The sequence below is a fragment of the Mesoplodon bidens genome (genome assembly GCF_964165515.1).
Source record: "Mesoplodon bidens genome assembly, chromosome: 4".
Classification (NCBI taxonomy): Eukaryota; Metazoa; Chordata; class Mammalia; order Artiodactyla; family Ziphiidae; genus Mesoplodon; species Mesoplodon bidens.
Window position 1 is genome coordinate 99,226,759 of NC_138160.1, and position 15,323 is coordinate 99,242,081.

The 15,323-nt window shown below is 34.8% G+C and overlaps 1 protein-coding gene across 1 annotated transcript in view; it reads right to left on the reverse strand.

Moving 5' to 3' along the window:
• Positions 1 to 6,511: 6,511 nt before the first annotated feature.
• Positions 6,512 to 15,323, reverse strand: part of DTWD2 (DTW domain containing 2) — a 102,479-nt gene continuing 93,667 nt past the window's right edge. The window contains exons 5-6 of the mRNA XM_081232343.1: positions 12,590 to 12,718; positions 6,512 to 7,234 (exon numbers count right to left, since the gene is read on the reverse strand). Coding sequence (XP_081088469.1) covers positions 7,064 to 7,234; positions 12,590 to 12,718 — 300 coding nt within the window. The 3' untranslated portion in view covers positions 6,512 to 7,063. The remainder of the gene's footprint in view (positions 7,235 to 12,589; positions 12,719 to 15,323) is intronic.

The window sequence follows — 15,323 nt, forward strand, 5'->3', positions numbered from 1 at the left end:
ACTTCTCATCACCAATGATCTGAAAATAAAGGAGATCATTCACTGACATTATTGAATTTACCAAATTCTTTTCCATACAGAGTTTCCAGGACCTTTATGAGCAAATAAAACCATCCAAAGATATGAATAAGTTAACTATCTAATTGCCAGAATGGAGGAGTCCTTTACCAAAAAGGTATCTTTCAGATCAAGAAATCAGAAGCCTTGCTTTATATGTTGAATCTGCTCATAGATATTAGAAGAAAGGAAGGGACATAGTTTTGTTTCCTGGACATAATCACAGTAAGATCTTGCAAAGATGAGAAAGAAGTCCAATTTCTCAAAAGAAGACATACAGATGGCCAAAAGGCACATGAAAAGATGCTCAACATCACTAATTATTAGAGAAATACAAATCAAAACCAAAATGAGGTATCACCTCATACTGGTCAGAATAGCCATGATCAAAAAGTCTACAAACAATAAATGCTGGAGAAGGTGTGGAGAAAAGGGAACCATCCTACACTGTTGGAGGGAATGTAAAATGGTACAACCACTATGAAGAACAGTATGGATGTTCCTTAAAAAACTAAAAATAGGGCTTCCCTGGTGGCGCAGTGGTTGAGAGTCCGCCTGCCGATGCAGGGGACACGGGTTCGTGCCCCGGTCTGGGAGGATCCCACATGCCACGGAGCGGCTGGGCCCGTGAGCCATGGCCGCTGAGCCTGCGCGTCCGGAGCCTGTGCTCCGCAATGGGAGAGGCCACAACAGTGAGAGGCCCGCGTACTGCAAAAAAAAAAACTAAAAATAGAGCTACCACATGATTCAGCAATCCCACTCCTGGGCATATATCTGCAGAAAACCATAATTTGAAAAGATACATGCACCCCAATGTTCACTGCAGCACTAGTTACAATAGCAAAGACATGGCTACCTAAATGTCCATCAACAGAGGAATGGATAAAGATGTTGTACATATATACAATGGAATATTACCCAGCTGTAAAAAAGAATGAAATAATGTCATTTGCAGCAACATGGATGGACCTAGAGATTATCATACTAAGTGAAGTAAGTCAGAGAAAGACAAATATCATATGATATCACTCGTATGTGGAATCTAAATTAAAAACTGATACAAATGAACTTATTTACAAAACAGAAACAGACTTACAGATATCAAAAACAAACTTATAGTTACCAAAGGGGAAATGCAGCGGGTGGAGAGGGATAAATCAGGAGCTTGGGATGAACATGTCACACACTACTATATATAAGATAGATAACCAACAAGGATCTACTGTATAGCACAGGGAACTCTACTCAATATTGTGTGATAACCTATATGAGAAAAGAATCCAAAAAAGAATAAATAGATGTGTATGTGTAACTGAATCACTTTGCTGTACATCTGAAACTAATACATTGTAAATTAACTATACTCCAATTAAATTAAAATAAAAAAAGAAAAAGTGACATCATAATCCATTTTCCCTACTTTAACCTACTGAATGAACACTTTATGAATTAAAGGAAGAGCCAATTTGTTAATGTATTTTGCCTGGAAGATACTCATTATTTCTACTAATCTTTACTTTTCCCTTATTCGCTAAATGGATATTTTTCTTTTATAGAAAACTATATGCCATGGGTAAAAGTATCTGTCTGTCATTGTCTGCCCCATAGAATTTGAATTTACAAGAGTTCTGAGAGTTATTAAACGATAACTATTAAATGTGATGTTAAAACATTGGCTTCATTTCTATAATTGTAGATAATCCAGAGATGTGAAAAGGAAAGCTTACATTTTAGATCCAAAATCAAGGTTTTTCATATACATTTTTAACTGTTTCTTCACTGATTCTATTAAGAAAGAAGCAACTTTAGAAATAAAGTTATTTAATAAAGCCAAAAAAATACTCAGATTTTAAAAATCTGATGATTTTTTCACATTGTAAATTATTGCCTTTTTCATATCAATTGTTTCCCATAAAATTAAATATATACCAAAAATATAATAAGAGATTTTTTACCTTGTAAGTAACATATTTAGAGACAGAAATGGATAAATGCTTTTAGCATACAAAATCAATGAAGAATACATCTGTGAAAATAATCTTGAGGCAGTTGTACTTTCTAAAATGTTTTAATGCCTTAATTCCTTAATATACTTTTAAATAACAGTAACAGTAAATTATAATTTATTATTCAAAGGCCATCTATTTCAGTTTTTTTAATTCCTTACACTAAAAAATTTCTTAAAAAAATAATTCTGGGCTTCCCTGGTGGCGCAGTGGTTGAGAGTCCGCCTGCCGATGCAGGGAACACGGGTTCGTGCCCCGGTCCGGGAGGATCCCACATGCCGCGGAGCGGCTGGGCCCTTGAGCTATGGCCGCTGAGCCTGCGCGTCCGGAGCCTGTGCTCCGCAATGGGAGGGGCCGCAGCGGTGGGAGGGCCCGCGTACGGCAAAAAAAAAAAAATAATAATAATTCTTATGTTGTTAGTTCAAGTGAACAATTATTAAAGACTAATAAACAATTACTTGTTTGTCTAATATTTTTTTTAAATAGACTAAAGGAGCCAAGTCATCTGCACAGAGTAAGTCATGGAGCACTGATTTCCTGCACAAATCTTAAATACAAAATTATAATCTATTAAGACCACTACAGGATCTTTTGTAAAGAAAAATACTTATGTAAGAATACATGAATAATTTGTAAAAAAATTTTCTACAAACTAGCACACAGGCTAAGGATAATAGAAAAGGATAGAGGACAATGAGGGGAACGAGAGAGGGAGAGTAAGAGCCTAGGAAAGAAGCAAGTGTGAAAAGAAAGGAGGGAGGATATGGTGACTATTGTTGATTAACACTGAATTGTATGACTGAAATTTGCTAAGAGAACTTAAATGTTATCACCAAAAAAAAGTAAATATGTGAGGTGATGGATGTGTTAATTACTTCATAGGGAAGAAACCTTTCACAATGTATATCAAATCATCATGTTGTACACTTTAAATATCTTAAAATTCTATTTGTCAATGATACCTCCATAAAGCTGAAAAAAAGAGAAAGGAGGGAGAATATGCTAAGCAAAGCCAGTAAATAAAAATTTAGATTGGAAAAATTAAGAGGCAGTGTTTTATTCTATGCTATGGGACAGAATTAGGTGCAAAGTTTCATTACATCTAAAACACAGTTTACCTATCTATAAAAATATCCACTCATACCTATTTTTAAGGAATAAATCTACATAGCAAAAATCCAGTTATATAAAACTTTTGAGTTCATTAAGTCAAAGCTAATTTTTTACTTAGAGCATCAATAACATTTACTTCTACACCAATGAAGTTGTATCCATGATCAACAACTTACCTTCCTGAAATTCAGTATCATTCAATGGAAAGGATTCTCTATTAGCATGACCACAATTTTAAACAGGCAATTTAGGGCAATAAATGGGGATATGTGATGAAGAAAGCTATACAGAAGTGCTCTTTTACATAATTCACTAACAGTGGTGGTGGTGAGGAACTTGATCCTTCCAAAATCTTAGGGAGAAGACACTAACAATGTAATGGTCACAGCTAAGAAAAGTTGGTTTGGAGTCTTAAAGTGGAGGAAAATAATTTTTCTTAACATAACTCATGTTCCACATGAAAAATCTTATAATCCAAGCTATAGAAAGTTTCCAAGCACTGTGACTTGTTTCGTATACTGTAGTTCTCAACCCTTTATACTCACATGTGCATAAAATTCTCAAAATAACATCACTCATTACACAGTGATTTTCTAACGCACCACAAAAAGGCTGACTAAACACATGGCCACCTTATATATAAAGGAATACTCTCTGAGTTACATGGTTTAAATAACAATTCACAAACAATCTACCCCACACTGAAGTGTAGGGTATACATGTAAAACCTATATGTATACTCCACAGCTACAAATCCACAAAAGGTAGAATTAATCCAGGCAACTCAACCAGATACAAAGCATCTGAAGTTAAAAGTCAACTAATATAATAAAAAAGTAACAACTTTTAAAAACCAGATTAAGTTAAATCCTCACATAATACTACACATTTTGAAAAATTTTATAACTAAAAATATTAATAGTAGTTTTTAAAATGTATTTAAAACTGCTTAAAGAGAGTAAGTGACTAAAAAAGCTCTGTATACTAGAAAAAAATAAATGTGTGTGTGTATGTGTGTGTGTGTGTGTGTGTGTGTATAAAGCTTACTTTTAAATCTAATGTTTAGTTTTTCCTTACAATTTAAAACTACATACAGGAAACTCTAGAAGTCATAAATAAAGAAAAAAACAAAGTCCCCTCTTCTTGCTGAAATGTGTACATAACTGCAGTAGATGTAAGTTAGATATAAATATATACTACATGTATATCTCTTATTCTATATAGAAATCTCCTTAAATATTTTCCCAAGGGAGTAGGAAAAATTTATTCTCTCAAATTGAAAGTTTTTGTCCACTAAAAATATTTATATTTGTTCTCAAAATTATAGCTGTCTTATATTCTACAGTTATTTCCATGTGAAAACTTCAATATAAGTAGTTTATCACAGTCAATAAACTTGTTCAATGAATACTGAGAAATCTAAACTTATCCAGATTGCATACAAATGAAAATGTGTGCTATTTCAAAATTACATGCACCTCTTTAAAAATTAGGGCTCTATCAAAGGCAATCTACAGATTCAATGCTATATCTATCAAAATTCCAATAGCAATTTTCACAGAAATAGAACAAATAATCCTAAAATGTGTATGAAACCAAAAAAGACCATGAATAGCCAAAGCAATCTTGAGAAAGAAGAACAAAGCTGGAGGTATCAATGCTTCCTGATTTTAAACTATATTACAAAGCTACAGTAATCAAACAGTATGGTACTAGCACAAAAACAGACACATAGATCAATGAAACAAACAGACAGCCAAGAAACAAACTCACACTTATATGGTCAACTAATCTACCTCAAAGGAGGCAAAAATATACAATGGAGAAAGGACAGTCTCTTCAATAAATGATGTTGGGAAAACTGAACAGCCACATGTAGCCACATGCAAAAGAAGGAAACTGGACCACTATCTTACACCATACACAAAGATCAACTCAAAACGGATTTAAGGACTAAAATGTAAGACCTAAAACTGCAAAACTCCCAGAAGAAAACATAAGCAGTAAGCTCTATGACATAGGTCTTGGCAATGCTTTTTTGAATCTGACACCAGAAGCAAAGACAGGCAATAAAAGCAAAAATAAACAAGTGGGAGTGCATCAAACTGAAGAACTTCTGCACAGCAAAGGAAACCATCAACAAAATGAAAAAGCATCCTACTTAATGAGAGAAAATATTTGCAAATCATATATCTAATAAGGGGTTACTATCCAAAATATATGAAGAACTATTACAATTAAATTTCAAAAAACCAAACAATCCAATTTAAAAATGGGCAGAGGATTTGAATAGACATTTTTCCAAAGAAGACATATAGATGGCCAACAGGTACATGAGAAGATGCTCAGCATCACTAATCATCAGGGAAATGCAAATCAAAACCAAAATGAGTCACCACCTCACACCTGTCAGAATGGCTGTCATCAAAAAGACAGTAAATAACAAATGCTGGCAAGGACGTGGAGAAAAGGGAACCCTTGTGCACTGCTGGTGGGAATATAAATTGATGCAGCCACTATGGAAGGCAGCATGGAGGTTCCTCAAAAATTGAAAACAGAATTACCATATGATCCAGTGACTCCATTTCTGGGTAGTTATCCAAAGAAAACACTAACTCGAAAAGATATCTGCACCACCATGTTCATTACAGCATTATTTACAACAGCCAAGATATGGAAACAACCTAAGCATCCCATCAATGGATGAATGGATAAAGAAAATGTGATACACACATGCACGCACATGCACATATATATATATATATATATATATATATATATATATATATATAAAGGAGTATTATTCATCCATAAAAAATAATGAAATCTTGCCATTTGCAACAAAATGGATAGACCTTTAGGGCATTATGCTAAGTGAAGTAGGTCGGACAAAGAAATGGTATCACTTAAATGTGGAATCCGGAAAAAAAAAAAAAAGCTTATAGACAGACAAGCTCTAAGATAAAGAAAACAGACTGGTGTTTACCAGAGGCAGGGGTGGAGGTGAGGGTGGGAGTGAAATGGGTGAAGAGGGTCAAAAGGGCCGTTTTTAAACAAGTAAGTCATGGGAATGTAATATACAGCATGGTGAATATAGTTAGTAATACTGTATTGTATATTTTAAAGTTGCTAAGGGAGTAAATCTTAAAACTTCTCATCACAAGAAAAAAATTTGTTCTAATTATGTAAGATGACAGATTTTAACTAGACTTATTGTAGTGATCATTTTGCAATGTATACAAATACCAAATCATTATGTTGTACACCTGAAAATAATGTTAGACAGTGAATATACTTTTTCTAATTAAACTTTAACTTTAAAAATATGGGCAATTAATCGCACACTTAAATCACATTGGCTGAATTCAAGTTTAGTCCCTAAAGAATACTTATTTATGAAATAAATAAATTCAACCTAAATTATTTGATTATTATTTTCTTTTGTTACTTATTTCAAACTATAAGTTCATGTGCAAGATGGCAACTTGAGGTACGTATCCTCTATTATAGGTCTACACCTAATTATCTACAAACACTAATAGAAACAATACTGAACCAGTCAGGCACATCAATTTCCTTCCATTCCCTTTTATTAATAAGTATTTCTAACCCAGCTCAACAACTAATCACATTTCAAATTACTGACTTGAAAAAATGTATTAGAGGCACATTTTAAAAACAAATACAGTACGAAATCTTGCTTTTCACTGAATCAATGAATTTTGTTTGTTTGTTTTTTGGCTATTTGGATTACTTTCTTCTTCTGGGTAAGTTTAGTATGTAACTCTCATTCTTTAGACAAAAACCCACACACTTAAAATGTATAAAAAGTTAACTCGTTATTGTCAGCTGAAGACACCAAAACTAGCACCATAAGAACAACTGTACTAAATTTTAATGCTGTTCATTAATAGTTCCATTTTCCTGAGTTTGCGTTTGTTCTTTGGCATCGGCTTAGGATATAATCCATTTTTCAGAAGGTGTTCCTTGCTGAGGCGAATTTGAGCACCATGCTGAAGCTGGAAAGAGCACAAAGCTTGAAGAGGGCGAAGCAAAGTCTGTTAAGATAAAAAAAAAAAAAGATACTAAAAAAAAGTGTGACAAATCATGATATTCTATCTAAATTTTTTCTTTAGAAACAGGGATTATTATTTTATTATTAGCTTTTAACTATGAAAAGCAATAGGCACTCAAATATAGGATAACTTCTAAATAAATAATTTATTTAAATTCATACCTTACATACCACTAAGGAATTCCAGTAAGACACAAATACTAATTTTCCATACAGGTGATAAAGTCCAAATTTAGTTTTATACTTTAATATATTCAAACACTACAAAAATTGTTGCCATTATAATAACTCATCTGTAACAGCAGAATAAAAGAGACATTTAGGTACAAATTAGTTAATTCATTTTCAATCACAGACTAACACAAGCTTCCCGCTACTTGCTAACAAATGGATGATGGCAGCAATGGGTAAGTTTACTAATTCTCTCACACTACTCCATGGCCCACATACAAGTTAGATAACCAGGTGTGGGTGCATTTGAAATAACTGTAACTGTATATATACCTGTCTAAACGTAAATACCTATAGGGCCAGACATATAACATAAACATGTGACCTAGGTGGACCTATAAGGTAACAGAGAATGGTGGAGGTTGTCAAACAACTGTGCATATGTCCTTCTTAAAGTTATTCAAATTCAAAAATCAGGAAAAAAACAAAACAAAACATTAAGCCAGTGTTTTAAACATATTTGAGTCAGAGTCTTTCCCTGGGCCTGAGATCCCTGATCTAACACTTTTAAATAACAAACTTGATGGTGCAGATTGTTTAAAAAGAAAATAAAAGAAACAAAGATAGATTTAACTACAAAAATTTCACAGTGTCTATGTGAAAATATATTCCCCCACATATACAACAAAAGTGGCAGCAAAGGGCTTAACAGCTTTAACTTACAATGAACTCTTACAAATATGTGGCAGTCACTGGTAGTTGCTTCTCCATATCCATTCTTTTCTTCCTTATTAAAAAATATCTAAAATTTTATTCAAGGTGGCAATGTGTCCAGCTAGTAATATTACATTGACTAATGACAGTTTATCCAACAAGATGTAAGTGGAAGGCCTTGGGTTGGGACAGACCTAGCAGGCATAGGCTTTTGCCTTTTCTTCTTGCCTGGAACATGATTGCTACATGTGGGATGACCACTATGTGACTACAGGACAATAAACATGAAGATTAAAGCCAAATACATACAGTGATGGACAGAAAGACAGAAGAAATCTGGGTCTCTGATGTCCTCTTCAGCTGCATCCCCAGCCCTAGACCACTAACTTCAGCATTTCTTATTACAGGAGAAAAATAAACTCATATATGGCTCAACCACTGCAGTAAGGGCTCTGTTACATGCAACTAAATATAACTCCTAACTGAGACACACCAGTAAGAAAAAGACAAACATCTTGGAAAAGCTCTGCCTGACATTATTGTAGAGTCTCTTAGGTATGTTCTCATAATTTCTTTCCGTATCTTCAATTCTTCAAACAAGAGAAGAAATATAGAAATGACTATATATTACTTTACAGAGTCAACATAAGGAAGTGATTGAATCCTGAAACATCATACCTAGGAAACATACCTTGGACCATATACAGACTGAGACAATTGCTATTTTATGACATTTATTAAATTCTTCATAGACAGAAGAGTATTAATACTCCTATGATTAAAGGCCTCCAACTTTTACTTCCTGAAGATAAGATTCTATCAATTTTCTGAGTAATTAAGACAATGAATTTTGGAGATAGATCTGGGGTAGTCACTAGGGCTGTTCACAAATACATCAGTCCTCTTTCATGATACATGATCAGACTGCATTTTCTAGCCCCCTCTGAAGTTAGGCATGGCCATATGACTTGACTTAATGAAATGTGAGCACAAATGTGTGTCACCTCTGGGCAGATGATTTAAAAGTGGTGTATGATTCCCCACCTCTCTTTATTCCTTCCTTCATAAAAGTAGAGTGATGGGTCTAGATGGTGCATCCATCAGCCTGTATCCCTAAGTGACTATAATTAGCAGCAGTTCCCCTGGCAATCCCACTGTACAGACAGTGTGTTATGCCATTCTGATTTTGGGGTTTTAAGTGACTGATGCAACCACTAACTAGCTATGTGTTCCCAGATAAGTTAAATAACCTCTCTTTGCCTCGCTTTCTTCATCTGTAAAGTGAGGAATATTATGTCCACCTTATAAAGTTATTATTATGGTGCGCTTACATGATACATTTAAAGTGCTTAGCATATAACTTGATTGAAAATAAATGATAATGTTTCTCTCTACATTCATAACATTATATCTGGGGCAATGTGAAGCTATATGAGAAGTTTACTGGTTCAGAAGAACAAAGAAAATCCTCTACTTACAAAATTAGTTTCTAAAAGTTTATTTGGGGGAAAATCAGTGTTCTGTAAATCCTCTGTCTATAGATGCAACGTGACAGTTTCAAAAGACCGTTATTAACAACTACTGGTGATGAGTAGAGCTAAGACATTTAGGTTACAGCACAAAGCTTTGCCACGTCTAGTTATAAAAGTTCATAAGGCTTCCAAGGTATGAGTAACCCTGGTACATATTATAATGGCAAAATGAAAATCACCAACTTTCAGTTCAATTTTTCTGTCAATCTATAGACAAGAATCAGAGGTGAGGAAAGGCAAAAAGATGAACTCTTCTTGAGAGCCCGGTGTCAGGCAATTAACATGCATTATCCCATTCGATTCTCACAACAATATTATGAGGTAACTATTTTTTGTATATTGCAGATAAGAAAACAAACACAAAGAGATTACATGAATTGTCTTCTGGCAAAAACTGCTGATGATAAGTGATAAAGTTTTAACTCAAACTTGCTTCAAAACTCATATCATGCTATTTCCAAGTGACTGAAAACTGCTCAAGAATAAAGGAAGAGAATGAATCAACAGACTAAGAAGGCCACTCTATGCCAAGTTCTTTATTTTGAGGAGCCCTACATCTACAGAATGAAGCCAGCTGAAAAATTACTATTCTCCCCATCATCTTAAGGTTTTATTAGGATGCCCCTAATAAAAGGTTATTGGGGGGAAAAGGCATGTTATAGCTTTCCTCCCCAGGAAGGAAAGAAAACATCTATTTCAGAGCAGATGTTCAGAAGAATGTACTAATTTTTTTATTGTAGCTAGATTTAAAACAAGCTGGACTTGGTGTTCCCCCAGTAAGAAAGCTAATTGTTTGCCAGATGTAATAAGCAACTTGGGATGTTTCATATGCTTTTTTTCTGCTCATGTTCCTGCAACCATCTTATCAGCACCTCCCAAATCACATGTCTGATTACCAAACATCCTTCTTCTACTCCTGGTCACTGTAGTATAACCACTCCTGGTGACCAAAGCAAAAAGAATGAGAACTCTAGGACCCCACTTTTGCTTTGGGATTTTATGTTCAACTTGATCCATAGAAAAAAATAAAAGCTCCAAAAGCTGAAGAGATGATAGATCCTGATACCCTTCTGTCTCTTAAACTTTGCCTGTTGTTAGATATTATACTAAAAACATAAGATAGGTTTCCTGCTGTGACAGTACATTAATTAATACCAGAATAATATATCTTATAAAACTGGAAAGGGGGGAGCAGTAGCAGCATTTGTAGTAGTAGGAGTAGTACAAACCTTATGCCAAACCCTAGCCCTATTATACTATAACTACTACTACTAAAACACCACCGTTACCAACATTAAAGCTTCTGTTTAGGAAAGCAGTAAAGATCCAATTCCAATTGTGGGAATAATAAATATAAATCCATAGAAGATTATTTTTATAAACCAAAAGAAGAAGAGGAAAGAAATTTTAAATTTATAGCCAAAGACCATTATACTTTTCCCTCAAGATTTAAACTTTTAATGAGGCCTACATCTGATGTTGGCTGATCCTAGGATTTTACATCAACAAAAAGGAAAATACAGAGACTGTACAGAAAGCAAGCTTAAACAACAGCCCTGGGTTCCATCTTTCCTTTAAGACACCTAAAAATAATGTTGTTTTCTGCTGAAGAACATACACAGATGATGGTTAATAAACAAAACAGAGACACAAGTATAGGGGTATATTAAGTGTTATATTGATGGAAGGTACATGGGAGTAGGTGATAAAGTCAGAGGGGAGAAAAAAAGTCTGAGAACACTCCCTGGTCATTTGGAGGAAGGATTTAGGATCCCTCACACATTTTTTCCCTCAAAAGAGAGAAAGAGAAATTGCCTGGACCCCAAACTAAGTCTAGTCACACAGATACACACAAAAATAGCCTACTCATGAAAGCCTACTTCTTTCAAAAGAAGAAAGTCTCCAACTCTGACACATACCATGGCTTAGGGTAGGGGAGAGGAAAAGGGCAATTCAATGCTTCTTCTGGCATTCTTTAACTCCCCTTGCTCTGGAGGTCTTTTGTTCTTTTTCTTGGTAACTAATCCACTTATCCAGTTACTCTGACCTAAGCTTTTATCTATTATTGGAATTTCCCTCATGGCTAAGGCACACTTTTATAATAGAAACCATGATGTATAATGAGAGAGACAGAAAGAAGGGAGGAAAGAGCATACTTTGTGCGTGTGCCTGTGTGTGTGTGTGCGCGTGTGTGTGTGTGTGTGTGTGTTAGAGGAGGGAGTTATAAAACTCCATTTAGTTTGCTATTTTTTTCTTTTGTTGTAAGTGTAAAGTTTTTTTACATGTTCTAAAAGGTTGAGATGTTGGTGAGCTCACTGAAACATTATTATTTACTAATGATTATGAATTATATATGAAATTATCAGGCTTTCATAGAAATTAAATAAAATGTTGATTGCAGGTTATAACTTTTCATATTCTGTAGGCTTTTTTCTCAAAAATAATTATATCTTTTTATACCCTAAGCAAGGTTAATAAGATAAACAGGAAGTTGGTATATCTCCTCGAATAAAAGCACCAATGGAAAAAATCTTGCTGTAAAATGTTCTTTTAAACAAAAAGAAAAAAGTCTAGTACAAGAGAACACAAAATACTAAAACAGAAATACAGACTACTGAAAGACATATCTAGCCAAAAAAACTATATTTAATTTATGCTACTTAAAAACGATTTAGCATATTACAAATGCTGTTTGCACAGCTTAGAATGAATATTTAAATAATGCAATCTGGAACGTTAAACTAACAGAAAAACACCAGAGGGGAAAGGAAGGTTATAAAAGTGCACAAATTTCTATCACAGATATAGTCTACTTGTCACTTAAGTTACAAATTTAACAAGTTATGCATTTTTAAATTTTCTAGACAAAAATCTAACCAAACTCCTACTTTCAAAAACTATATAACTTTCCAAAGACATACCTCTTGTATGTAATTATTTTTCTCCAAGATAGAAAGAGCAACAGCTGCACACTCCAGTGTAGAAAGGCACCTATTAGTTGGTTGCGCCCGAATTACATACTGACTAGAAATGCTGGTTTTTAATTGCACCTGAAATCAAAAACAGAATAGAATGTAATTTTTCTTTTAAGTTTAAAGCTATAAGGTCTGTATTTTATTTTATTTTATTTTATTTTATTTATTTATTTTTTGCGGTGCACGGGCCTCTCACTGTTGTGGCCTCTCCCGCTGCGGAGCACAGGCTCTGGATGCACAGGATCAGCGGCCATGGCTCACGGGCCCAGCCGCTCCGCGGCATGTGGGATCCTCCCAGACCAGGGCATGAACCCGTGGTCCCCTGCATCGGCAGGTGGACTCTCAACCACTGCGCCACCAGGGAAGTCCCTAAGGTCTGTATTTTAAATACTAATTGCTCTAATTTCCTTCCAAAATTGCCAGTTTATAAATATTAAATGTATCAATATCTTCTATACATAATATCCTTTTATTATTGTTTTGTTAAATAGAAGCAAGAGGATAGTTACACATCTGACAAAGAAAACGTATTCAAAATATATACAAATTCCTACAAATCAAAAATAAAAAGACTAATAACCTCCTCCCAGTGGGCAAAAGAGTGAATAGACACTTCACAAAAGGAGATATACAAGTAGCAAATAGGTACATGTAAAAGGGCTCAACATGATTTAATGTAAATTAAAATCACAATGAGGGGCTTCCCTGGTGGCACAGTGGTTGAGAACCTACCTGCCAATGCAGGGAACATGGGTTCGAGCCCTGGTCCGGGAAGATCCCACAGCCGCGGAGCAACTAAGCCCGTGCGCCACAACTACTGAGCCTGCACTCTAGAGCCCATGAGCCACAGCTACTGAAGCCCGTGCACCTAGAGCCCATGCTCTGCAACAAGAGAAGCCACCGCAATGAGAAGCCCTCGCACTGCAATGAAGAGTAGCCCCCGGTCACCGCAACTAGCGAAAGCCCATGTGCAGCAACGAAGACCCAACACAGCCAAAAATAAATAAATAAAAATAAAATACCGTGAGCCACAATTACTGAGCCTGCGCGTCTGGAGCCTGTGCTCCGCAACAAGAGAGGCCGCGATAGTGAGAGGCCCGCGCACCGCGATGAGGAGTGGCCCCCACTTGCCGCAACTAGAGAAAGCCCTCGCACGGAAATGAAGACCCAACACAGCCATAAATAAAAAAATAAAATAAAATAAAAAAAAAAAAATAAAATAAAATAAAATAAAATCACAAGGAGATAACATTTCACACTCATTAGAACAGTTAAAATCGAAAAGACTAACACCACCAAATGAGGATAGAGCAAATGAAACTCTCATACATTGAAGTGGGAGTGAAAATGGTTTAATCACTTTGGAGAATTGACAATTGGGATTTTTTATTTTCTGGTTTATTCTTCCATTATTTCTTAAACTGATAAGCATATGTCTGTGTGGGTGTAAATCTATATAAACACACAGGGATACACACACATACACATACACACACACACACACACACATATATATCCTCTTTTTAGATAAAAGTAGCATACTACAGATACTTTTCTCCATCGAGATAATATTTTAGCTGAGATAGAGTCAGACATGAGAAAGGCAATAGAAAACTGAATGTCAGCATTTTGGCTCTTTGATTGCTACTTTAATTAAATGAAACTCAAGTAATCTTACACTCATAAAGCCCACACTCTGATCAAAATCACATTTAAGGATATGTGATGGGAAATATGGTTTTTCCACTCTGATCGCTTTTTGTTCAAAAAATTATCCTCTACAACTTGTTTCCTTTCCTTCCTCAAAAAGAGATGAGGGGGGAAGGGGGAGGGAGAGAGAGAGGGAAGCAAAGTGGGCACCATAAAAGATTCACTATAGAATGTATTGCCCTATATATGATTTTGGAATATATTCTTTAAAGCATATTTGACAATTATATTTTAGGTATCATATTAAAATTACTCTGCATTTCTACCAATGGACAAGATGAAAAATAGATGCAGGGAGAGAAAGAGATGGAAGAAAATGGTTGAGAAACATGTATAATGATAAAAGAAAGCCTATGTTTAAATAACTGTAAGAATAATTCATGATGTTGATTAATTGTAATTACTAAAAGCTTTGATATTTCATCAGGTCAACTAGTAGAACAGAGTACAGACAAATACTACTTTCAATACTTAATTCCAAGTCATCACTGGAGGAATTTATAACAAGCATCTGATTAAAACAAACCTTTGGAAAACATGCAAAATTCACAGTGGATTTTGTTTATTGGAATTAATTTGATTTTTAAAAGAAATTTGTTATTTTGGGAGGGTGTATTATTTCTTACTGTGGCTCACATGGCTGTATGAAAACAGAATTTGAAATATATCATTTGTTAAAAGACTTCAGAATATCCTTCACAAATCATCTCTCTGGGAGTTATCTAGTAACTGGATATATTAAAAGAGTATATATAATTAAGATCTGTCATATTATTAGGATACATGTTATTAAAGCATGCTAATGTGATCTCACGGCACCTCCTTTTATGCTTATGGGCTATATCACACACTTAATTCAGTGAGTAAATGAGCAAGACTAAAAAGAAACCCTGTTGATCCATCTTCTTGAGAAGTCACAAGCATCATAATAATTTTTCAGAAACTGCCTCATCTTCATGAATAAATGTTC